Genomic DNA, 25,598 nt, shown 5'->3' with positions numbered 1-25,598 from the left:
ATGTCCCAGCAGTCACCTCTCTCCTCATCACCCAGAATCCTCCAGTGCCTCCTGTATAATGTCCCAGCAGTCACCTCTCCCCTCATCACCCAGAATCCTCCAGTGCCTCCTGTATAATGTCCCAGCACTCACCTCTCCGGTCATCACCCAGAATCCTCCAGTGCTTCCTGTATAATGTCCCAGCAGTCACCTCTCCCCTCATCACCCAGAATCCTCCAGTGCTTCCTGTATAATGTCCCAGCAGTCACCTCTCCCCTCATCACCAGAATCCTCCAGTGCTTCCTGTATAATGTCCCAGCAGTCACCTCTCCCCACATCACCCAGAATCCTCCAGTGCTTCCTGTATAATGTCCCAGCAGTCACCTCTCCCCTCATCACCCAGAATCCTCCAGTGCTTCCTGTATAATGTCCCAGCAGTCACCTCTCCCCTCATCACTCAGAATCCTCCAGTGCTTCCTGTATAATGTCCCAGCAGTCACCTCTCCCCTCATCACCCAGGATCCTCCAGTGTCTCCTGTATAATGTCCCAGCAGTCACCTCTCCCCTCATCACCCAGAATCCTCCAGTGCTTCCTGTATAATGTCCCAGCAGTCACCTCTCCCCTCATCACCCAGAATCCTCCAGTGCCTCCTGTATAATGTCCCAGCACTCACCTCTCCGGTCATCACCCAGAATCCTCCAGTGCTTCCTGTATAATGTCCCAGCAGTCACCTCTCCCCTCATCACCCAGAATCCTCCAGTGCCTCCTGTATAATGTCCCAGCAGTCACCTCTCTCCTCATCACCCAGAATCCTCCAGTGCCTCCTGTATAATGTCCCAGCAGTCACCTCTCCCCTCATCACCCAGAATCCTCCAGTGCCTCCTGTATAATGTCCCAGCACTCACCTCTCCGGTCATCACCCAGAATCCTCCAGTGCTTCCTGTATAATGTCCCAGCAGTCACCTCTCCCCTCATCACCCAGAATCCTCCAGTGTCTCCTGTATAATGTCCCAGCAGTCACCTCTCCCCTCATCACCCAGAATCCTCCAGTGCTTCCTGTATAATGTCCCAGCAGTCACCTCTCCCCTCATCACCCAGAATCCTCCAGTGCTTCCTGTATAATGTCCCAGCAGTCACCTCTCCGGTCATCACCCAGAATCCTCCAGTGCTTCCTGTATAATGTCCCAGCAGTCACCTCTCCCCTCATCACCAGAATCCTCCAGTGCTTCCTGTATAATGTCCCAGCAGTCACCTCTCCCCACATCACCCAGAATCCTCCAGTGCTTCCTGTATAATGTCCCAGCAGTCACCTCTCCCCTCATCACCCAGAATTCTCCAGTGCTTCCTGTATAATGTCCCAGCAGTCACCTCTCCCCACATCACCCAGAATCCTCCAGTGCTTCCTGTATAATGTCCCAGCAGTCACCTCTCCCCTCATCACCCAGAATCCTCCAGTGCTTCCTGTATAATGTCCCAGCAGTCACCTCTCCGGTCATCACCCAGAATCCTCCAGTGCTTCCTGTATAATGTCCCAGCAGTCACCTCTCCCCTCATCACCAGAATCCTCCAGTGCTTCCTGTATAATGTCCCAGCAGTCACCTCTCCCCACATCACCCAGAATCCTCCAGTGCTTCCTGTATAATGTCCCAGCAGTCACCTCTCCCCTCATCACCCAGAATTCTCCAGTGCTTCCTGTATAATGTCCCAGCAGTCACCTCTCCCCTCATCACCCAGAATCCTCCAGTGCTTCCTGTATAATGTCCCAGCAGTCACCTCTCCCCTCATCACCCAGAATTCTCCAGTGCTTCCTGTATAATGTCCCAGCAGTCACCTCTCCCCTCATCACCCAGAATCCTCCAGTGCTTCCTGTATAATGTCCCAGCAGTCACCTCTCCCCTCATCACCCAGAATCCTCCAGTGCTTCCTGTATAATGTCCCAGCAGTCACCTCTCCCCTCATCACCCAGAATCCTCCAGTGCTTCCTGTATAATGTCCCAGCAGTCACCTCTCCCCTCATCACCCAGAATCCTCCAGTGCTTCCTGTATAATGTCCCAGCAGTCACCTCTCCCCTCATCACCCAGAATCCTCCAGTGCCTCCTGTATAATGTCCCAGCAGTCACCTCTCCCCACATCACCCAGAATCCTCCAGTGCTCCCTGTATAATGTCCCAGCAGTCACCTCTCCCCACATCACCCAGAATCCTCCAGTGCTTCCTGTATAATGTCCCAGCAGTCACCTCTCCCCTCATCACCCAGAATCCTCCAGTGCTTCCTGTATAATGTCCCAGCAGTCACCTCTCCCCTCATCACCCAGAATTCTCCAGTGCTTCCTGTATAATGTCCCAGCAGTCACCTCATCGCCCAGAATCCTCCAGTGCCTCCTGTATAATGTCCCAGCAGTCACCTCTCCCCTCATCACCCAGAATCCTCCAGTGCTCCCTGTATAATGTCCCAGCAGTCACCTCTCCCCACATCACCCAGAATCCTCCAGTGCTCCCTGTATAATGTCCCAGCAGTCACCTCTCCCCCTCATCACCCAGAACCCTCCAGTGCTTCCTGTATAATGTCCCAGCAGTCACCTCTCCTCTCATCACCCAGAATCCTCCAGTGCTCCCTGTATAATGTCCCAGCAGTCACCTCTCCCCTCATCACCCAGAATCCTCCAGTGCTTCCTGTATAATGTCCCAGCAGTCACCTCTCCTCTCATCACCCAGAATCCTCCAGTGCTCCCTGTATAATGTCCCAGCAGTCACCTCTCCCCTCATCACCCAGAATCCTCCAGTGCTTCCTGTATAATGTCCCAGCAGTCACCTCTCCGGTCATCACCCAGAATCCTCCAGTGCTTCCTGTATAATGTCCCAGCAGTCACCTCTCCCCTCATCACCCAGAATCCTTCAGTGCTTCCTGTATAATGTCCCAGCAGTCACCTCTCCGGTCAGCAGCTCAATCATCTTGTTGCTGAGCTCTAGGATCTTCTTCTTGCTCCTCTCAGGTATCGGGGGAGGGGCTGTAATGGGGTTCGGTCTCAGGCTCTGCCCTCCTGACTCCTGGAGATGGATGATGGGAGTCACACTGTCCCCCGGTGTCTTCCTCACTATGGTGTAATCCTGTGGATGGAGAGAGACATTTAGTGAGGAGATTTCCTTCCTGACTCCAGATCTGACAATCAGTATAAATCCTGGGTCAATAACAGTCTCCAGTAATCTGAGGCCATAATCTGGAATATTATTACCAGGGCTGTGGAGTCGGTAAGTCAAACGTGCGACTCAGACTCCTCAATTTCCCTGTTACCGACTCCACGACTCTGACTCCGACATATATTGCTTATATTTAAGTGAAAAATGTATTGTAGTACAATGTGAACATCAGACATTTAATCATTTTTATGATTCAATAATCAAGATATTTAGATAGAACATAAAATATATTTATTGGATACAACTTTAGAACACAAAAAACTAATAAATTGTAAATATGTAATACACTGTGTAATATAGATTACATATACAGTACAGACCAAAAGTTTGGATACATGTTCTCATCTCTAGAACAACTGATAAGAGGAGACTTTGTGCAGCAGGCCTTCATGGTAAAATAAGAATTATTCTTACCGTTAATTCGGTTTCTAGGACCTTCCACGACAGCATAGGAGGCTGTCTCTCCACGCCCTAATTGGGACAGGAAGCACAAGAGGTTTAAAAGGACCCTCCCACCTCCCATAGCCAGTGTCTTACACAGAACCCATAGCATATGAGAAGTACAAACACATCCAGGAATATCGAGGTTAAGGGAGGGAATTACCTGCTGTCGTGGAAGGTCCTAGAAACCGAATTAACGGTAAGAATAATTCTTATTTCTCCAGTCCCTTCCACGACAGCATAGGAAGAATACCAAAGAATTGATACCTAGGGGGGACCACAGCCTGCAGGACCTTCCTGCCAAAAGCCAAATCCCTGTTGGAATCCAGATCCAAACGATAATGCTTCGTGAAAGTATGGAGGGAAGACCACGTAGCCGCCTTGCAGATCTGCTCAGGAGAAGCCCCTGCCCGTTCAACCCAGGAGACAGAGGTAGCCCTGGTGGAGTGCGCCGTGAATCCGGTAGGCGGAGCGAGATGCTGAGCGAGGTAGGCCTCTCTAATGGCCCGCACAATCCAGTTGGCGACGGTACTCTTAGCCACCTTCCTGCCCTTATTTCGACCAAAGGGCTGGATAAACAGGTTATGATCAAGACGCCAAGCTGCAGTAACATCCAGGTAGTGTAACACTGTCCGACGAACGTCCAAAGAATGAAACACTTCCTCACCCGGAGTCCTAGGATGCTGACAGAAGGAAGGCAGGATGATGGACTGAGAACGGTGAAAATCCGAAACCACCTTGGGAAGGAAGGAAGGATCCAGCTGAAAAACAATGCTGTCATCTCTGACGGTCAGGTAAGGCTCCCGAATAGACAATGCCTGAAGTTCCCAGACTCTACGAGCAGACGTAATAGCCACCAGAAAAGCAGTCTTGTGAGAAAGAGAACGAAGGTTACAGGAGGACAGCGGCTCAAAGGGTGACTGAGACAGTCCGGTAAGGACCACATTGAGATCCCAGCGAGGCGTCAGGACCCTCTGACGCGGACAGATCCTACTAGCGGACACAAAGAACCGGCGGATCCAGCGATGATCTGCCAGAGCCGTGTCAAAGACTTCACTGAGTGCCGATACCTGAACCTTCAGGGTGCTAGGCCGAAGGCCTAAGTCCAATCCACTCTGGAGGAAGTCTAGAATCTGCGCAACATTAGGCCTGAGTGGGTCAGGAGGCCGAGAACCACACCAGGAGGAAAATCTCATCCAGATTTTATTGTAAATACTATTAGTCACTGATTTACGGTTCTTCTGTAGGGTAGTCACCACTTTGTCAGATAGACCCTGGGCCTTCAGTGCCCGGGCCTCAGAAGCCAGGCAGCCAATTTGAGGTTCTGAGGATCCGGATGGAAAATCGGACCCTGGGATAGTAAACTGGGGTCTGAACCCAGGAGGACCGGTCCGTCTATCCCGAGAGTCATGATCAGGCTGTACCAACTCCTCCGAGGTCACAGCGGGGCTACTAGGATAGTCGTGACCCCATCGTCTCTGATCTTCCTCAGGGTCCGTGCGAGAAGAGGAAGAGGGGGGAAAGCGTAGGCGAGGCAAAAGGACCAATCGTGGCAGAAGGCGTCCACCCCCAACGCCTCGTCCCGAGGGTTCAGGGAGAAATATGTTGCGACCTTGCGATTTCCTGCCGAAGCAAAGAGGTCCACCTCTGGAGTACCCCACCTTGCCACCAGAGAGCAGAACACTGCTTGATCCAGACTCCATTCCCTCGGATGAACATCCCGACGACTCAGGAAATCTGCCTGAAGATTGAGGGAGCCCTTTAGATGGACTGCAGAAAGGGATAGCAGGGACTGTTCCGGCCATTGGAAGATCCGGGAGGACACCGACTTCAGGGCGCCTGATCGTGTACTGCCCTGATGGCGGAGATGTGCCACTGTTGTGACATTGTCTGAGTAGACCAGGACGTGGGAGTCCTGGACAAGATCCTGAGCCGCAAGGAGGACTTCCCTGACTGCCCTGAGCTCCCGGTAGTTGGAAGATTGGGAGCTGACAAAAGGACTCCAGACCCCCTGAAATGGGGAGTTTGCCACCATAGCACCCCATCCCCGCAGGCTGGCATCTGTGGTCATTGTAACCAGGGGCGCCTGATTCCAGGCAACCCCTACCTGCAGGTTGTTGGGCCGCAGCCACCAGAGAAGGGATGAGGAGACGGTCCCCGATAGGCGAAATCGCCTGTTTAGGGATGACGGGAGTCTGTCCCAATGTGCCAGGATATGATCCTGGAGACACCGAGAATGGACCTGAGCCCACCTGACTGATGGAATGCAGGACGTCATAGAACCCAGAGCCGACATAGCCGCTTGAAGTGTCGGGCGAGCCTGACTGCGAAGCTTTGATATATTGGCTAACAGAGCCACCCTGTGGCCCTCCGGGAGAAAGGACGCCTGCCTGTCGGAGTCTAGCAGTACTCCGAGAAACTGCCGAGTGGAGGAGGGGTTTAACTGTGATTTTTTGAGATTGGGAATCCATCCCAAGGACCGAAGGATTCCCAAGGACTTCTCCACATGGCTCCGGAGGGTCTGAGCGGAGGGAGCCACGAGAAGAAAGTCGTCCAAATATGGAACCAGACAGATACCCTGCAATCGTATGAAGGCGACCACCTCTGCCATGATCTTTGAAAAGATCCTTGGAGCCGAGGAGATCCCGAAGGGAAGTACATTGAATTGGAAATGAAGCACTGCCTCCCCGTGCAGAACCGCAAACTTGAGGTATTGTCTGTGACCCGGATAAACGGGCACATGGAAGTAGGCGTCCTTCAAGTCTATGGAGGCCATCTGGTGGTGCAGACCTATCAGGGGGATAGCCGATTTCACGGACTCTATCTTGAACCGCCGGTACCTGACCTGTCGGTTGAGACGCCTCAGATTGATGATAATCCGGACGTCGCCGGACGGCTTTTTGACAAGGAAGAGGCGGGAGTAGTGTCCTATCCCTTCTTCCTGACTCGGGACTGGGGAAATGACCCCCGAGTGCATTAGCTCCAGAATCTTTGCGTACAGTAGAGCCTGTGAAACCTGTGACGCCAGAGACCCGGAAGAGGGGGGGGGAGATGAATTCTATTTAGAGGCCCTCTGAGATGATCTTCAGAACCCATTGGCAGGAGGTTATGGACCGCCACTGGGGAAGAAACTCCGAGAGCCGGCCACCCACCCGGGCCGAGTCACTGTTTGTCCTGCTGAGGACGTTGTTGATGGGGAGGGATGAGGATGTTTCTCCCTCTACCCGTAGGATAGCTCCACCTGCCCGTCTTGCCTTTCCCTTTGGATTGGGAAGCCGGAGGCAGTGAGGGACGAAAGGACCACTTCCTGGTGGGTCTAGAATCTGGTAAGGCCTTACGATCAGTCGCCTTATCCAGAATATGATCCAGGGCAGGCCCAAACACCAAATCCCCTTTAAATGGAAGGGAGCAAAGTCTCATTTTAGAGATGGAGTCTCCACTCCAGGCCTTAAGCCAGAGGGCACGTCTGGCAGAGTTAGATAGAACTGAGGTCCTGGCCGCCAGGCGGACTGATTCCACCGAGGTATCTGCCAAAAAACTGGTAGCCTTCCTAAGTAATGGAAGGGATTCCAGCAACTCCTCCCGAGGGGTACCCTGGGAAATATGAGCCTCCAACTGGTCTAACCACCTAAGTAGGGACCTGGATACACAAGTGGAGGCAATGTTGGCCTGAATGGAAGAAGACGATGCCTCCCAGGATCACTTCATAAGGCCTTCTACCTTCCTATCCATCTGATCCTTAAGTTGGGAAGTATCTTCAAAGGGAAGCGCCGTTTGCTTAGCTACCCTAGCCACCTGTACATCTACTTTGGGGACCTCACAATGTAACCCAGAAGGTTCTAGAGGAAACCGGCGTCTAGGGTCACTCCGGAACCGCCTCTCAGGAAATTCCCATTCCTGAGAGACAATATCCAGAATATTGGCATGAACCGGAAACACTAATTGCTTGACAGTTTTCAGGCCAGCAAACATTTCATCCTGGATAGAGAGAAGAGACTGTACTTCCTCTAACCCCATAGTACTCCGAACCGCCCCAATAAGATCCCCCAAATCTTCTGAGGGAAAAAGGAAGGACTGGGCAGACCTCCCGGAGGGAAACCCTTCATCGGGACCCTCTGAGGCGGAATCAGCGTCCTCATGATCAGACGGGGCTGACTGGAGTTTCCTTTTCTTTGGAGAAGAGGGCCCAGGAGCAGGGAGAGAAGCTAGTGAGGCCTGAATCTCCTGTTTCATCATGGACCGCAACTCGTCTACCAGGGATGGTTGTTCAGCCCTAACAATCTGGTCTGTACACTGTTGGCAAAGCTTCTTATCCCAAACTGCAGGAAGCTTCTTTATACAAACTGGACATTTTTTAATCTTTTCATTCCGTTCATATCTGTCAGGTCTATCCGGTTTATCGGACTTCTCAGACTTCTCTGACTTTTCATATTTATCAATTTTCTTAGTGGCCTTGTCCTCCTGAAAACCACAGACCAGAAAGAGCCATAAAATAGCCGCCTGAGACCTATGCATGAGGGACCACCCCCCTCCGTACTTACTGTGGCAGGGGGCACACTGGGCTCTGCAGATGCAGCTGCAGGGGAAGACATGACAGGGAGCAAAGCCGAATCTCTTACCATGAGTCTGAAGTCTTCACGGCAGCCCTTATGCAGAAGGGCCTGCCCCCCCAGTGATAGCTAACGTTCCCCGCCTCCTGCATCCGGTCCCGGGCAGGCCGAGTCAGTGTCGGCGTGTCCTCCACGCTGCCTCCGCGACTGGAAGTGCCCAAACCGGAAGTTCGCTAGACCGGAAGTCCCGCCCGCGGTAGCACTTCCGGATCGCTCCAGCAGCGTGCATGCAGGAAGCGGCCGGCGGCTCAGGGAGGACGCCGGCCGGGGAGCTCCACAGCCTGCATCACCCCAGAGGAGTTCCGGAAGGCTGGAGCAGCGGTCCCCCACAGCGTGAGGGAACAGCAAGGGAGGAGCGGCGAAGGCCCGACCGATACTGTCCGGCTTAAGATAAGAGGGGAAAAAAAAAAATTATACTGTAGTTCGCCGGCCACCACAGCATAGGAGAAAAAAGAAAACCTCTCCATGCCCCATGGGGACAGGAAAAACACTGGCTATGGGAGATGGGAGGGTCCTTTTAAACCTCTTGTGCTTCCTGTGCCAATTAGGGCGTGGAGAGACAACCTCCTATGCGGGCGTGGAAGGGACTGGAGAAATAGCTGCTAGGAAACCACTGCTAAGGACAGGCAACAAGCAGAAGAGATTTGTTTGGGCTAAAGAACACAAGGAATGGACATTAGACCAGTGGAAGTCTGTGCTTTGGTCTGATGAGTCCAAATTGAGATCTTTGGATCCAACCACCGTGTCTTTGGAGAAAAGGTGAATGGATGGACTCTACATGGCTGGTTCCCACCGTGAAGCATGGAGGAGGAGGTGTGATGGTGTGGGGGGGGGCTTTGCTGGTGACACTGTTGGGGATTTATTCAAAATTGAAGGCATACAGAACCAGCATGGCTACCACAGCATCTTGCAGCGGCATGCTATTCCATCCGGTTTGCGTTTTAGTTGGACCATCATTTATTTTTCAACAGGACAATGACCCCAAACACCTCCAGGCTGTGTAAGGGCTATGTGACTAAGAAGGAGAGTGATGGGGTGCTACGCCAGATGACCTGGCCTCCACAGTCACCAGACCTTAACCCAATCGAGCTGGACCGCAGAGTGAAGGCAAAAGGGCCAACAAGTGCTAAGCATCTCTGGGAACTCCTTCAAGACTGTTGGAAAACCATTTCCGGTGACTACCTCTTGAAGCTCATCAAGAGAATGCCAAGAGTGTGCAAAGCAGTAATCAAAGCAAAAGGTGGCTACTTTGAAGGACCTAGAATATAAGACGGATTTTCAGTTGTTTCATACTTTTTTAAGTATTTCATTCCACATGTTTTAATTCATAGTTTTGATGCCTTCAATGTGAATCTACATTTTTCAGAGTTATGAAAATAAACAAAACTCTTTGAATAAGAAGGTGTGTCCAAACTTTTGGTCTGTACTGTATGTATATATATATATATATATATATATATATATAGATAGATAGATAGATAGATAGATAGATAGATAGATAGATAGATAGATAGATAGATAGATATAGATATATATATATATATAGATATATATATCAAAAACCAGATTTCAACAAAAACATAGTAAATAACATTTGTGCAGTCCATGAATTTGTTGTAAGACATAGAATTGACTCCATCAGATCCTCCTTCGCAGATGACCTCGGATCTGATCTAATAATGTTAAGGCTGGAGAACAACCTCTCTACAGTAACTTGGGCTGGAGGAAAGCCGTAACCACATGGGAACATCTCTAACAATTTCTGGGTATAGAGGAATTGCCTCATGCACAGTCAGTTTTGATGAACAGTTGAATTTTTCTATTTCTTTGAGAGCAAGTGAAAAATTTTACTGAAATCTGGTCAATCTGCTGCTATAGGAGACGCAGTGACATCTGGCCAATCTGCTGCTATAGGAGACGCAGTGACATCTGGCCAATTTGCTGCTATAGGAGACGGAGTGACATCTTTTTCCATGCAAACACTTTGCTGCTCCATGTCATCCAAATACTTGTCAAAGTTAAACTCCTCATCTGACAAGGATGAAGATATGGCAGCAGTAGCACTGTCAGGCCCCAAGTCCTCTTGCGCCTGGCAGTCCTGTAGCCGCTCATCCTAACTGCTACCTCAGTCACAGCTTTTCTTCCTTTAGTAAGCTGTTGATCATCAAGCAGTATATGATGACTTAGGTGCACATAAACAGCTGCCAGAAGAATTGTATTTTCCAATAGCTGCGTCTCTCTCCGCTTCTTTAACGCTGAAATGCCATGTGCGATTAAACCTCCTCTTTGGGACAGGCAAAATAGCAAGTTCTTCCACTCCCTTATGAAAATGCCAGGAGTTAAATCCTCAGCTTGTAATTTTTTAGTCACGGTAAATGGGTGATTAAGCAATTCCTTCAATTCAGCCACCTGTGTCCATTGACCTTCATTTAGGGTTACCTGAGGGTTCGCCATAGCTATAAGAAACTGTTTTAGTTCAAGCAATCGCTCAATCATTAATTAAGTGCTGCCCCACTGACTGGCTTGATCGACAATTGCCCCTTTAACAGCACGTCTCTTCAAGATGGAATCCATTTTAGGGGTCCTGGCGGCAATAACCAATTTCCTCACTTTTCCAATCAGATTTCCAGCATGTCCCTCACGCAGACTCTCTCTTATTGCCAGGTGCAGCGTGTGCACATCACAGCGCATGTGATGAATAGGAAAGGGTTTTGAAGCAGCTTCAACAAGATCCTCTAATCCTAAAGTATCATTTTGCTGTTCTTCTGTTGTAATATCTGCTTGTTCCTCAGTTACATGAGCAGCGGTGTGGCTCCATCTCACACATACTGAATCCTAAATGTTCTTCTAGCTGCTGTTCATTACTCTTATTCATCAGGTTAATTGTACTTCTGTGTGAAGCATTGTTTTGTGAGGATCCGCACACAGAATGAGCAGTCAGTTTGTGGTGTTTTTCTAATCTGCTTTTGCTATTATTTATGAGCTCAGAAACCTTTCAGCTGATGCGGTTTATAAAAAGCTGATCTGCTTTTGCAGCTGAAAAACGTATCCTCAAAAAAACGCAGCAAAAACGCTGTGTGTGAATGTAGCCTTACCATATTTTTCGGACTATAAGACGCACTTTTTTTCCCCAAATTGTTTTGGGAAAGTGGGGGGTGCGCCTTATAGTCCGATGGCTGCGGTGCGGTGGTGGTGGAGCGGGTGAAGGCGGGTGCGTTGGTGGTGGAGCGGGTCATCAGAGGCAGGAGCAGGCTGTAGCAGCGCTACCCTGAACACGTGGGCCCGCTCATTTCATCTGCACGTCCATCATCCCAGCCATCATCTCTCAGCGCTGAAGCCGGCGTTGACAGGTGGTCGGGATGATGGGCGGGGGGTGCGCGCATACTAAAGAGTCGGCCTGCGTGATCACCCCAGGCAACTACAGCCTTGAATGATCATGTGCGGATGCATTCACTGTCCCCCGTGCACCATCATCAGCGCGGGGGGCAGTGAATAAGTACAGTATACTCACTGTTCCCTGCAGCATCGCGGTGTCCTCCTGTCTGCTGGCCGCTGTGTGTGGAGAGTGATGAGCACAGCGATGACGTCATCCCTGTACACACGGCTCCACACAGGTCAGCTGGCACAGACAGGAAGCGAGCGATGCTGCGTGGAGTGAGGAGAGGTGAGTATACAGCGGGAGTCCTCCATCTGTTACCGCAAATCCGGCTGCGGCTGAAGTGACCGCGAGATCCGCGTTGTGTTTGTGTTCAGCACATTCTGCATTTACTTTCATTTACACGTTAGTGATGAGGGGGCGTCTCAGACGCCTGCCATCACTAAGCTAGGACTTAGTGGCAGCTATGGGCTGCCATTAACTCCTTATTACCTCGATTGCCACCGCATCAGGGCAATCGGGATGAGCTGGGAAAAGTCCCAGGACTGTCGCATCTAATGGATGCGGCAATTCTGGGCGGCTGCTGGCTAATATTTTTAGACTTGGGGGGCTCCCAATAACATGAGTCTCCCCATCCTGAGAATACCAGCCTTCAGCTGTGAGACTTTATCTTGGCTAGTTATCAAATTTGGGGGAACCGCACGCTGATTTTTTTTTTTTTTTAATTACCCCCATACTGTGTCAGCAGCAGATCCTCGCCCCATAACAGTGTGTCATGACCACATTGTTAGCTTAAAAAAATTATTTTCGTATTTTCCTCCTCTAAAACCAGGGTACGTCTTATAGTCCGAAAAATACGGTAGATCAGGAATAGAACAGCCATTTACAGGACATTTCAGAACTTTCCTATATTCCTATGAAAAAATATTCAGCACATTCTGCATTGCACGCTGGAGACAATTTATTAGAGATTTCAGGAGTCGCTCCATTTTATACCGACTCCACCAAAATGAACACCGACTCCGACTCCACAGACCTGATTATTACACTAAGGACGACACTTAGGTCTCTCTGCAACACTTATAGGGACCTCAATATGACAAGTCCTCCTGGCAGAGGGCTCCAGTGTCACTGCTCTTACAGTAGAGAATCCTTTCCTTGCTATTCTGGATTTCCTCTCCCCAATGTCACATAACACAATGATAGGAATGTGGAGGAGTTACCTCTCCGCTCAGCAGGGAGATTATCTCCAGGGAGAGGGTTAATAATCTTCTGCTGATCTCATTCTCATCCATCCTCGGGGATCATTCAGGAGGAGGAAAACTGGATCCGCTGCAGGGATCTCGTGCTGCCGGGGTCTGTGATAAAGAAGATGGAAAATCACAAGGAAGGAGAACAACGAAATCAATAAAACTGTGCCCAAAATATCGCAGGAGCCCGGATAGGAGAAGTGTGAGTCACACGAACCTCCGCGCGGAACGGCTCGGCCCGCAGCCACAGGAGCCTCCGCGGGGAACAGCTCCGCCCGCACCCACAGGAGCCTCCGCGGGGAAGAGCTCCGCCAGCACCCACAGGAGCCTCCGCGGGGAACAGCTCCGCCCACAGCCACAGGAGCCTCCGCGGGGAACAGCTCCGCCCACAGACACAGGAGCCTCCGCGGGGAACAGCTCCGCCCGCAGACACAGGAGCCTCCGCGGGGAACAGCTCCGCCCGCAGACACAGGAGCCTCCGCGGGGAACAGCTCCGCCCGCACCCACAGGAGCCTCCGCGGGGAACAGCTCCGCCCACAGCCACAGGAGCCTCCGCGGGGAACAGCTCCGCCCACAGACACAGGAGCCTCCGCGGGGAACAGCTTCGCCCGCAGCCACAGGAGCCTCCGCGGGGAACAGCTCCGCCCGCAGACACAGGAGCCTCCGCGGGGAACAGCTCCGCCCGCAGCCACAGGAGCCTCCGCGGGGAACAGCTCCGCCCGCAGCCACAGGAGCCTCCGCGGGGAACAGCTCCGCCCGCAGCCACAGGAGCCTCCGCGGGGAACAGCTCCGCCCACAGCCACAGGAGCCTCCGCGGGGAACAGCTCCGCCCGCAGACACAGGAGCCTCCGCGGGGAACAGCTCCGCCCGCAGCCACAGGAGCCTCCGCGGGGAACAGCTCGGCCCACAGCCACAGGAGCCTCCACATGAACGGCTCGGCCCGCAGCCACAGGAGCCTCCGCGGGGAACAGCTCCGCGCGCAGACACAGGAGCCTCCGCGGGGAACAGCTCCGCCCGCAGCCACAGGAGCCTCCGCGGGGAACAGCTCCGCCCGCAGCCACAGGAGCCTCCGCGGGGAACAGCTCGGCCCGCAGCCACAGGAGCCTCCACGTGAACGGCTCGGCCCGCAGCCACAAGAGCCTCCGCGGGGAACAGCTCCGCCCGCAGACACAGGAGCCTCCGCGGGGAACAGCTCCGCCCGCAGACACAGGAGCCTCCGCGTGGAACCGCTCCGCCCGCAGACACAGGAGCCTCCGCGGGAAACAGCTCGGCCCACAGACACAGGAGCCTCCGCGGGGAACAGCTCGGCCCACAGCCACAGGAGCCTCCACGTGAACGGCTCGGCCCACAGGCACAAGAGCCTTCGCGGGATTTTGGCGCTGATCGTTGTCCTCCTTTGATGACTGACATGAGTGATGCCTCCTGCGCCATCCACCTAGCTGGGCAAAGTCTCGCACCTGCACAGAAACATTGCTGTCAGGCGCAGACGCACTTTGCTCTTCCCTATTGCGGGCAGCCAAAAACATAAGTGCACATGCGCAGGAGCGAGATATTGCCCAGTTCGGTGCCATCCACGTCAATCGTGAAAAGACGGACGGTGCTCGGCGCTGAAAAGACGGACAGGAGCCGCGAGACAGGACGCCCATCAGACTGAAGCCAGGGATTTACATACATGGAGGGAGTATTTATAAAAGCTTATTTGTGGAGTTTGCAGGGGGTCAGCACAGGCACTGCTGGAGGTGATAGTGGGGGGTCTGCAGGGGGTCAGCACAGGCGCTGCTGGAGGTGATAGTGGGGGGTCTGCAGGGGGTCAGCACAGGCGCTGCTGGAGGTGATAGTGAGGGGTCTGCAGGGAGTCAGCACAGGCGCTGCTGGAGGTGATAGTGGGGGGTCTGCAGGGGGTCAGCACAGGCACTGCTGGAGGGGATAGTGGGGGGTCTGCAGGGGGTCAGCACAGGCACTGCTGGAGGTGATAGTGGGGGGTCTGCAGGGGGTCAGCACAGGCGCTGCTGGAGGTGATAGTGGAGGGTCTGCAGGGGGTCAGCACAGGCGCTGCTGGAGGTGATAGTGGGGGGTCTGCAGGGGGTCAGCACAGGCACTGCTGGAGGTGATAGTGGGGGGTCTGCTATGGGGTCAACACAGGCGCTGCTGGAGGTGATAGTGGGAGTCTGCAGGGGGTCAGCACAGGCGCTGCTGGAGGTGATAGTGGGGGGGTCTGTAGGGGGTCAGCATAGGCGCTGCTGGAGGTGATAGTGGGGGGTCTGCAGAGGTCAGCACAGGCGCTGCTGAAGGTGATAGTGGGGGGTCTGCAGGGGGTCAGCACAGGCACTGCTGAAGGTGATAGTGGGGGGTCTGCAGGGGGTCAGCACAGGCACTGCTAAAGGTGATAGTGGGGGATCTGCAGGGGGTCAGCACAGGCGCTGCTGAAGGTGATAGTGGGGGGTCTGCAGGGGGTCAGCACAGGCACTGCTGGAGGTGATAGTGGGGGATCTGCAGGGGGTCAGCACAGGGGCAGCTGAAGGTGATAGTGGGGGGTCTGCAGGGGGTCAGCACAGACGCTGCTGGAGGTGATAGTTGGGGGTCTGCAGGGGGTCAGCACAGGCACTGCTGGAGGTGATAGTGGGGGGGTCTGCAGGGGGTCAGCACAGGCGCTGCTGGAGGTGATAGTGGGGGGTCTGCAGGGGGTCAGCACAGGCGCTGCTGAAAGTGATAGTGGGTGGTCTGCAGGGGGTCAGCACAGGGGCTGCAGGAGGTGATAGTGGGGGGCTTTGCAGGAGGTGATAGTGGGGGGGTCTGCAGGGGGTGATAGTGGGGGGTCTGCAGGGGGTGATATTGGGGGGGTCTGCAGGGGGTGATAGTGGGGGGGTCTGCAGGAGGCGATAGTGGGGGGGTCTGCAGGGGGTGATAGTGGGGGGGTCTGCAGGGGGTGATAGTGGGGGGTCTGCAGGGGGTGATAGTGGGGGGTCTGCAGGGGGTGATAGTGGGGGGGTCTGCAGGAGGTGATAGTGGGGGGCTTTGCAGGAGGTGATAGTGGGGGGGTCTGCAGGGGGTGATGGTGGGGGGGTCTGCAGGGGGTGATAGTGAGGGTCTGCAGGGGGTGATAGTGGGGGGGTCTGCAGGGGGTGATAGTGGGGGGTCTGCAGGGGGTGATAGTGGGGGGTCTGCAGGGGGTGATAGTGGGGGGTCTGCAGGAGGTGATAGTGGGGGGGGTCTGCAGGGGGTGATGGTGGGGGGGTCTGCAGGGGGTGATAGTGGGGGGGGTCTGCAAGGGGTGATAGTGGGGGGGTCTGCAGGGGGTGATGGTGGGGGGGTCTGCAGGGGGTGATGGTGGGGGGGTCTGCAGGGGGTCAGCACATGACAATGATAACAGCTCCACCCTCCTCTCCTCTTACAGATTCACCACAAGCAGCAACACTGCACCAAACCCTCCGCTGTCACCTCACCTGAATGGTGGGAAATCTGCTGCTGGCTGATAACAGAGAACAGGAGCTGCGCACACATAACGGTAGAGGATAGATCCTAGTGGGCTAAGGGACCTCTGGTGACGTCATGCCCACGTGACTAGAAGGGGCGGGGCCTCCGCCATTATAGCTGACCCCAGAAAGTAACTCCACATGGCGATAGTAGATGCTAGAATGTACGGGCTCCTTCCCGGTATGACGTAATTTGTCATGTGATGGGGCCGTGTTCAAAAGGCAGCCGGATGTTTTCAGACAGAATAACCTTCTATATTCCAGGACGGATCTGCTGCACTAAGACCTATCGTGACGTCACCTCCATGTGATCAGAGGGGGAGCTTAGGAGAACAGAGCTGAAGGACCTGTGGTGACGTCACCTCCATGTGATCAGAGGGGGCGCTTAGGAGAACAGAGCTGAAGGACCTGTGGTGACGTCACCTCCATGTGATCAGAGGGGGAGCTTAGGAGAACAGCGCTGAAGGACCTGTGGTGACGTCACCTCCATGTGATCAGAGGGGGAGCTTAGGAGAACAGCGCTGAAGGACCTGTGGTGACGTCACCTCCATGTGATCAGAGGAGGAGCTTAGGAGAACAGAGCTGAAGGACCTGTGGTGACGTCTCCTCCATGTGATCAGAGGAGGAGCTTAGGAGAACAGAGCTGAAGGACCTGTGGTGACGTCACATCCATGTGATCAGAGGGGGGGCTTAGGAGAACAGAGCTGAAGGACCTGTGGTGACGTCACCTCCATGTGATCAGAGGGGGAGCTTAGGAGAACAGAGCTGAAGGACCTGTGGTGACGTCACCTCCATGTGATCAGAGGAGGAGCTTAGGAGAACAGAGCTGAAGGACCTGTGGTGACGTCTCCTCCATGTGATCAGAGGGGGAGCTTAGGAGAACAGAGCTGAAGGACCTGTGGTGACGTCACCTCCATGTGATCAGAGGGGGAGCTTAGGAGAACAGAGCTGAAGGACCTGTGGTGACGTCACGTCCATGTGATCAGAGGGGGAGCTTAGGAGAACAGAGCTGAAGGACCTGTGGTGACGTCACATCCATGTGATCAGAGGGGGAGCTTAGGAGAACAGCGCTGAAGGACCTGTGGTGACGTCTCCTCCATGTGATCAGAGGGGGGGCTTAGGAGAACAGAGCTGAAGGACCTGTGGTGACGTCACCTCCATGTGATCAGAGGGGGGGCTTAGGAGAACAGCGCTGAAGGACCTGTGGTGATGTCACATCCATGTGATCAGAGGGGGGAGCTTAGGAGAACAGCGCTGAAGGACCTGTGGTGACGTCTCCTCCATGTGATCAGAGGGGGGGCTTAGGAGAACAGAGCTGAAGGACCTGTGGTGACGTCTCCTCCATGTGATCAGAGGGGGGGCTTAGGAGAACAGCGCTGAAGGACCTGTGGTGATGTCACATCCATGTGATCAGAGGGGGGAGCTTAGGAGAACAGAGCTGAAGGACCTGTGGTGACGTCACATCCATGTGATCAGAGGAGGAGCTTAGGAGAAAAGAGCTGAAGGACCTGTGGTGACGTCACATCCATGTGATCAGAGGGGGAGCTTAGGAGAACAGCGCTGAAGGACCTGTGGTGACGTCACGTCCATGTGATCAGAGGGGGGAGCTTAGGAGAACAGCGCTGAAGGACCTGTGGTGACGTCACATCCATGTGATCAGAGGAGGAGCTTAGGAGAACAGAGCTGAAGGACCTGTGGTGACGTCACCTCCATGTGATCAGAGGAGGAGCTTAGGAGAACAGAGCTGAAGGACCTGTGGTGACGTCACCTCCATGTGATCAGAGGGGGAGCTTAGGAGAACAGCGCTGAATGACCTGTGGTGACGTCACCTCCATGTGATCAGAGGAGGGAGCTTAGGAGAACAGAGCTGAAGGACCTGTGGTGACGTCACCTCCATGTGATCAGAGGAGGAGCTTAGGAGAACAGAGCTGAAGGACCTGTGGTGACGTCACCTCCATGTGATCAGAGGAGGAGCTTAGGAGAACAGCGCTGAAGGACCTGTGGTGACGTCACCTCCATGTGATCAGAGGAGGAGCTTAGGAGAACAGCGCTGAAGGACCTGTGGTGACGTCACATCCATGTGATCAGAGGGGGGAGCTTAGGAGAAAAGAGCTGAAGGACCTGTGGTGACGTCACCTCCATGTGATCAGAGGGGGGAGCTTAGGAGAACAGAGCTGAAGGACCTGTGGTGACGTCACATCCATGTGATCAGATGAGGAGCTTAGGAGAACAGAGCTGAAGGACCTGTGGTGACGTCACCTCCATGTGATCAGAGGAGGAGCTTAGGAGAACAGAGCTGAAGGACCTGTGGTGACGTCACCTCCATGTGATCAGAGGGGGAGCTTAGGAGAACAGAGCTGAAGGACCTGTGGTGACGTCACCTCCATGTGATCAGAGGGGGAGCTTAGGAGAACAGCGCTGAAGGACCTGTGGTGACGTCACATCCATGTGATCAGAGGAGGAGCTTAGGAGAACAGCGCTGAAGGACCTGTGGTGACGTCACCTCCATGTGATCAGAGGAGGAGCTTAGGAGAACAGAGCTGAAGGACCTGTGGTGACGTCACCTCCATGTGATCAGAGGGGGAGCTTAGGAGAACAGAGCTGAAGGACCTGTGGTGACGTCACGTCCATGTGATCAGAGGAGGAGCTTAGGAGAACAGCGCTGAAGGACCTGTGGTGACGTCACCTCCATGTGATCAGAGGGGGAGCTTAGGAGAACAGAGCTGAAGGACCTGTGGTGACGTCACCTCCATGTGATCAGAGGAGGAGCTTAGGAGAACAGCGCTGAAGGACCTGTGGTGACGTCACCTCCATGTGATCAGAGGGGGAGCTTAGGAGAACAGAGCTGAAGGACCTGTGGTGACGTCACCTCCATGTGATCAGAGGAGGAGCTTAGGAGAACAGCGCTGAAGGACCTGTGGTGACGTCACCTCCATGTGATCAGAGGGGGAGCTTAGGAGAACAGCGCTGAAGGACCTGTGGTGACGTCACCTCCATGTGATCAGAGGGGGAGCTTAGGAGAACAGAGCTGAAGGACCTGTGGTGACGTCACCTCCATGTGATCAGAGGAGGAGCTTAGGAGAACAGAGCTGAAGGACCTGTGGTGACGTCACCTCCATGTGATCAGAGGAGGAGCTTAGGAGAACAGCGCTGAAGGACCTGTGGTGACGTCACATCCATGTGATCAGAGGGGGGAGCTTAGGAGAACAGCGCTGAAGGACCTGTGGTGACGTCACGTCCATGTGATCAGAGGGGGAGCTTAGGAGAACAGAGCTGAAGGACCTGTGGTGACGTCACGTCCATGTGATCAGAGGGGGAGCTTAGGAGAACAGAGCTGAAGGACCTGTGGTGACGTCTCCTCCATGTGATCAGAGGGGGGAGCTTAGGAGAACAGAGCTGAAGGACCTGTGGTGACGTCACCTCCATGTGATCAGAGGGGGAGCTTAGGAGAACAGAGCTGAAGGACCTGTGGTGACGTCACGTCCATGTGATCAGAGGAGGAGCTTAGGAGAACAGCGCTGAAGGACCTGTGGTGACGTCACCTCCATGTGATCAGAGGGGGAGCTTAGGAGAACAGAGCTGAAGGACCTGTGGTGACGTCACATCCATGTGATCAGAGGGGGAGCTTAGGAGAACAGAGCTGAAGGACCTGTGGTGACGTCACGTCCATGTGATCAGAGGGGGAGCTTAGGAGAACAGCGCTGAAGGACCTGTGCTGACGTCACCTCCATGTGATCAGAGGGGGAGCTTAGGAGAACAGCGCTGAAGCACCTGTGGTGACGTCACATCCATGTGATCAGAGGGGGGAGCTTAGGAGAACAGCGCTGAAGGACCTGTGGTGACGTCACATCCATGTGATCAGAGGGGGGAGCTTAGGAGAACAGCGCTGAAGGACCTGTGGTGACGTCACGTCCATGTGATCAGAGGGGGAGCTTAGGAGAACAGAGCTGAAGGACCTGTGGTGACGTCACGTCCATGTGATCAGAGGAGGAGCTTAGGAGAACAGCGCTGAAGGACCTGTGGTGACGTCACGTCCATGTGATCAGAGGAGGAGCTTAGGAGAACAGCGCTGAAGGACCTGTGGTGACGTCACATCCATGTGATCAGAGGGGGGAGCTTAGGAGAACAGCGCTGAAGGACCTGTGGTGACGTCACGTCCATGTGATCAGAGGGGGAGCTTAGGAGAACAGAGCTGAAGGACCTGTGGTGACGTCACGTCCATGTGATCAGAGGAGGAGCTTAGGAGAACAGCGCTGAAGGACCTGTGGTGACGTCACGTCCATGTGATCAGAGGAGGAGCTTAGGAGAACAGCGCTGAAGGACCTGTGGTGACGTCACATCCATGTGATCAGAGGGGGAGCTTAGGAGAACAGAGCTGAAGGACCTGTGGTGACGTCACGTCCATGTGATCAGAGGGGGAGCTTAGGAGAACAGCGCTGAAGGACCTGTGGTGACGTCACCTCCATGTGATCAGAGGAGGAGCTTAGGAGAAAAGAGCTGAAGGACCTGTGGTGACGTCACCTCCATGTGATCAGAGGGGGAGCTTAGGAGAACAGCGCTGAAGCACCTGTGGTGACGTCACCTCCATGTGATCAGAGGGGGAGCTTAGGAGAACAGAGCTGAAGCACCTGTGGTGACGTCACCTCCATGTGATCAGAGGAGGAGCTTAGGAGAAAAGAGCTGAAGGACCTGTGGTGACGTCACCTCCATGTGATCAGAGGGGGAGCTTAGGAGAACAGCGCTGAAGGACCTGTGGTGACGTCACCTCCATGTGATCAGAGGGGGAGCTTAGGAGAACAGAGCTGAAGGACCTGTGGTGACGTCACGTCCATGTGATCAGAGGAGGAGCTTAGGAGAACAGCGCTGAAGGACCTGTGGTGACGTCACGTCCATGTGATCAGAGGAGGAGCTTAGGAGAACAGAGCTGAAGGACCTGTGGTGACGTCACCTCCATGTGATCAGAGGGGGAGCTTAGGAGAACAGAGCTGAAGCACCTGTGGTGACGTCACCTCCATGTGATCAGAGGAGGAGCTTAGGAGAAAAGAGCTGAAGGACCTGTGGTGACGTCACCTCCATGTGATCAGAGGGGGAGCTTAGGAGAACAGCGCTGAAGGACCTGTGGTGACGTCACCTCCATGTGATCAGAGGGGGAGCTTAGGAGAACAGAGCTGAAGGACCTGTGGTGACGTCACGTCCATGTGATCAGAGGAGGAGCTTAGGAGAACAGCGCTGAAGGACCTGTGGTGACGTCACGTCCATGTGATCAGAGGAGGAGCTTAGGAGAACAGCGCTGAAGGACCTGTGGTGACGTCACATCCATGTGATCAGAGGGGGAGCTTAGGAGAACAGCGCTGAAGGACCTGTGGTGACGTCACCTCCATGTGATCAGAGGGGGCGCTTAGGAGAACAGCGCTGAAGGACCTGTGGTGACGTCACCTCCATGTGATCAGAGGGGGAGCTTAGGAGAAAAGAGCTGAAGGACCTGTGGTGACGTCACCTCCATGTGATCAGAGGAGGAGCTTAGGAGAACAGCGCTAAAGGACCTGTGGTGACGTCACCTCCATGTGATCAGAGGGGGAGCTTAGGAGAACAGAGCTGAAGGACCTGTGGTGACGTCACCTCCATGTGATCAGAGGAGGAGCTTAGGAGAACAGAGCTGAAGGACCTGTGGTGACGTCACCTCCATGTGATCAGAGGGGGAGCTTAGGAGAACAGAGCTGAATGACCTGTGGTGACGTCACATCCATGTGATCAGAGGAGGAGCTTAGGAGAACAGAGCTGAATGACCTGTGGTGACGTCACCTCCATGTGATCAGAGGGGGAGCTTAGGAGAACAGAGCTGAAGGACCTGTGGTGACGTCACCTCCATGTGATCAGAGGGGGAGCTTAGGAGAACAGAGCTGAAGGACCTGTGGTGACGTCACGTCCATGTGATCAGAGGGGGAGCTTAGGAGAACAGAGCTGAAGGACCTGTGGTGACGTCACCTCCATGTGATCAGAGGGGGAGCTTAGGAGAACAGAGCTGAAGGACCTGTGGTGACGTCACCTCCATGTGATCAGAGGAGGAGCTTAGGAGAACAGAGCTGAAGGAGGGCGGCACGGTGGCTCAGTGGTTAGCACTGCAGTCTTGCAGCGCTGGGGTCCTGGGTTCAAATCCCACCAAGGACACTATCTGCAAGGAGTTTGTATGTTCTCCCCGTGTTTGCGTGGGTTTCCTCCGGGTACTCCGGTTTCCTCCCACACTCCAAAGACATACAGATAGGGAACCTAGATTGTGAGCCCCAATGGGGACAGTGTTGCCAATGTATGTAAAGCGCTGTGGAATTAATAGCGCTATATAAATGAATAAAATTAAATTAAATTAAATTAAGGACCTGTGGTGACGTCACCTCCATGTGATCAGAGGGGGAGCTTAGGAGAACAGCGCTGAAGGACCTGTGGTGACGTCTCCGCTTGTCGGGAGGAGGCGGATCTCAGAATAAATATCATAATGGACATGTGGCGACGTCCCCCACGTGATCTGTGCAGGAGAGGGCGGAGCTCAGTAGAGATGAGTTGAAGGACCTGTGGTGATGTCACCGGAATGTGATCGGGCGGAGCTCCAAAATTAAGCGCTAAATGCCCTATAGTGACGTCACCGCTATATGTGATGAGGGGGAGGAGCGTCCAGTATTCTCTGCCGGAATGTGTCCTGTGCAGATGTATCCACCTCTCAGCAGCTTCCCCACCTTCTGTCTTCTCTGCCCTCCCCCGCGCTCTGTCTTCTCCGCCCTCCCCCGCGCTCCGTGTGCTCTGCCCTCCCCCGCGCTCCGTCTTCTCTGCCCTCCTCCGCGCTCCGTCTTCTCTGCCCTCCCCCGCGCTCCGTCTTCTCTGCCCTCCCCCGCGCTCCGTCTTCTCTGCCCTCCCCCGCGCTCCGTCTTCTCTGCCCTCCCCCGCGCTCCGTCTTCTCTGCCCTCCCCTGCGCTCCATCTTCTCTGCCCTCCCCCGCGCTCCGTGTTCCCTCCCCTCCCCCGCGCTCCGTGTTCCCTCCCCTCCCCCGCGCTCCGTGTTCCCTCCCCCGTGCTCCGTGTTCCCTCCCCTCCCCCGCGCTCCGTGTTCCCTCCCCTCCCCCGCGCTCCGTGTTCCCTCCCCTCCCCTGCGATCCGTGTTCCCTCCCCTCCCCCGCGCTCCGTGTTCCCTCCCCTCCCCCGCGCTCCGTGTTCTCTCCCTCCCCCGCGCTCCGTGTTCTCTCCTTTCCCCCGCGCTCCGTGTTCTCTCCTTTCCCCCGCGCTCCGTGTTCTCTCACCTCCCCCGCGCTCCGTGTTCTCTCCTTTCCCCCGCGCTCCGTGTTCTCTCCTTTCCCCCGCGCTCCGTGTTCTCTCCCCTCCCCCGCGCTCCGTGTTCTCTGCCCTCCCCCGCGCTCCGTGTTCTCTCCCCTCCCCCGCGCTCCGTGTTCTCTCCCCTCCCCCGCGCTCCGTGTTCTCTCCCCTCCCCCGTGCTCCGTGTTCTCTGCCCTCCCCCACGCTCCGTGTTCTCTCCCCTCCCCCGCGCTCCGTGTTCTCTGCCCTCCCCGTGCTCCGTCTTCTCCGCCCTCCCCCGCGCTCCGTGTGCTCTGCCCTCCCCCGCGCTCCGTCTTCTCTGCCCTCCCCCGCGCTCCGTCTTCTCTGCCCTCCCCCGCGCTCCGTCTTCTCTGCCCTCCCCCGCGCTCCGTGTTCCCTCCCCTCCCCCGCGCTTCGTGTTCCCTCCCCTCCCCCGCGCTCCGTGTTCCCTCCCCTCCCCCGCGCTCCGTGTTCCCTCCCCCGCGCTCCATGTTCTCTCCCCTCCCCCACGCTCTGTTCTGTTCCTCTCCATGAGATTTGTGTTGCACAATCCCCGGGCTCAGGAGTCCTGTGACTGGAGATTAGAGGCAGTGTTCACACTGAGCGCATGTTGCGTGTTTTTGAGGCTTTTTTGCAGCATTTCTTGGTGCGGATCACGTGGAGCTTTCTCTACATCACGTGTGTAATGAACATAATAGTTTTTTAGGATAAACTCCATTGAAACATTTTATTTTTCTCACTTTTTCTTTGCTTTCATTGGGTGAAGAAATGCTGAAAGAATTGTCACTGCGAACTGCAAAACCGCTTAAGATCTGCAGATCTCACCCTCCGCCAGGAAACCCCAAATGTCAGGAGGCTCCCGCGAGCCCTGAGGTTCTGCTGCTCCTGGAATCAGCGGCTTCTGATCTGCAGATCTCACCCTCCGCCAGGAAACCCCAAATGTCAGGAGGCTCCCGCGAGCCCCGAGGTTCTGCTGCTCCTGGAATCAGCGGCTTCTGATCTGCAGATCTCACCCTCCGCCAGGAAAAAAACCCAAATGTCAGGAGGCTCCCGCGAGCCCTGAGGTTCTGCTGCTCCTGGAATCAGCGGCTTCTGATCTGCAGATCTCACCCTCCGCCAGGAAAACCCAAATGTCAGGAGGCTCCCGCGAGCCTCGAGGTTCTGCTGCTCCTGGAATCAGCGGCTTCTGATCTGCAGATCTCACCCTCCGCCAGGAAACCCCAAATGTCAGGAGCCTCCCGCGAGCCCCAAGGTTCTGCTGCTCCTGGAATCAGCGGCTTCTCATCTGCAGATCTCACCCTCCACCAGGAAACCCCAAATGTCAGGAGCCTCCCGCGAGCCCCGAGGTTCTGCTGCTCCTGGAATCAGCGGCTTCTCATCTGCAGATCTCACCCTCCGCCAGGAAACCCCAAATGTCAGGAGGCTCCTGCGATCCCCGAGGTTCTGCTGCTCCTGGAATCAGCGGCTTCTGATCTGCAGATCTCACCCTCCGCCAGGAAACCCCAAATGTCAGGAGGCTCCCGCGAGCACCGAGGTTCTGCTGCTCCTGGAATCAGCGGCTTCTGATCTGCAGATCTCACCCTCCGCCAGGAAACCCCAAATGTCAGGAGCCTTCCGTGAGCCCCGAGGTTTTGCTGCTCCTGGAATCAGCGGCTTCTGATCTGCAGATCTCACCCTCCACCAGGAAACCCCAAATGTCAGGAGGCTCCCGCGAGCCCCGAGGTTCTGCTGCTCCTGGAATCAGCAGCTTTTGATCTGCAGATCTCACCCTCCGCCAGGAAACCCCAAATGTCAGGAGGCTCCCGCGAGCCCCGAGGTTCTGCTGCTCCTGGAATCAGCGGCTTCTGATCTGCAGATCTCACCCTCCGCCAGGAAACACCCAAATGTCAGGAGCCTCCCGCGAGCCCCGAGGTTGTGCTGCTCCTGGAATCAGCGGCCTCTGATCTGCAGACCTCACCCTCCGCCAGGAAACC

The 25,598-nt window shown here is 54.8% G+C and overlaps 1 protein-coding gene across 1 annotated transcript in view; it reads right to left on the bottom strand.

The window, feature by feature from the left end:
• LOC142264476 (uncharacterized) overlaps positions 1-16,606 on the bottom strand; it is a 157,848-nt gene extending 141,242 nt beyond the window's left edge. The window contains exons 1-3 of the mRNA XM_075332252.1: positions 16,298-16,606; positions 12,828-12,962; positions 2,908-3,087 (exon numbers count right to left, since the gene is read on the bottom strand). Coding sequence (XP_075188367.1) covers positions 2,908-3,087; positions 12,828-12,899 — 252 coding nt within the window. The 5' untranslated portion in view covers positions 12,900-12,962; positions 16,298-16,606. The remainder of the gene's footprint in view (positions 1-2,907; positions 3,088-12,827; positions 12,963-16,297) is intronic.
• Positions 16,607-25,598: the final 8,992 nt, after the last annotated feature.

Source organism: Anomaloglossus baeobatrachus, chromosome 1 (genome assembly GCF_048569485.1).
Source record: "Anomaloglossus baeobatrachus isolate aAnoBae1 chromosome 1, aAnoBae1.hap1, whole genome shotgun sequence".
NCBI classification, from domain to species: domain Eukaryota; kingdom Metazoa; phylum Chordata; class Amphibia; order Anura; family Aromobatidae; genus Anomaloglossus; species Anomaloglossus baeobatrachus.
This window is presented reverse-complemented; position numbering and strand designations above follow the sequence as displayed.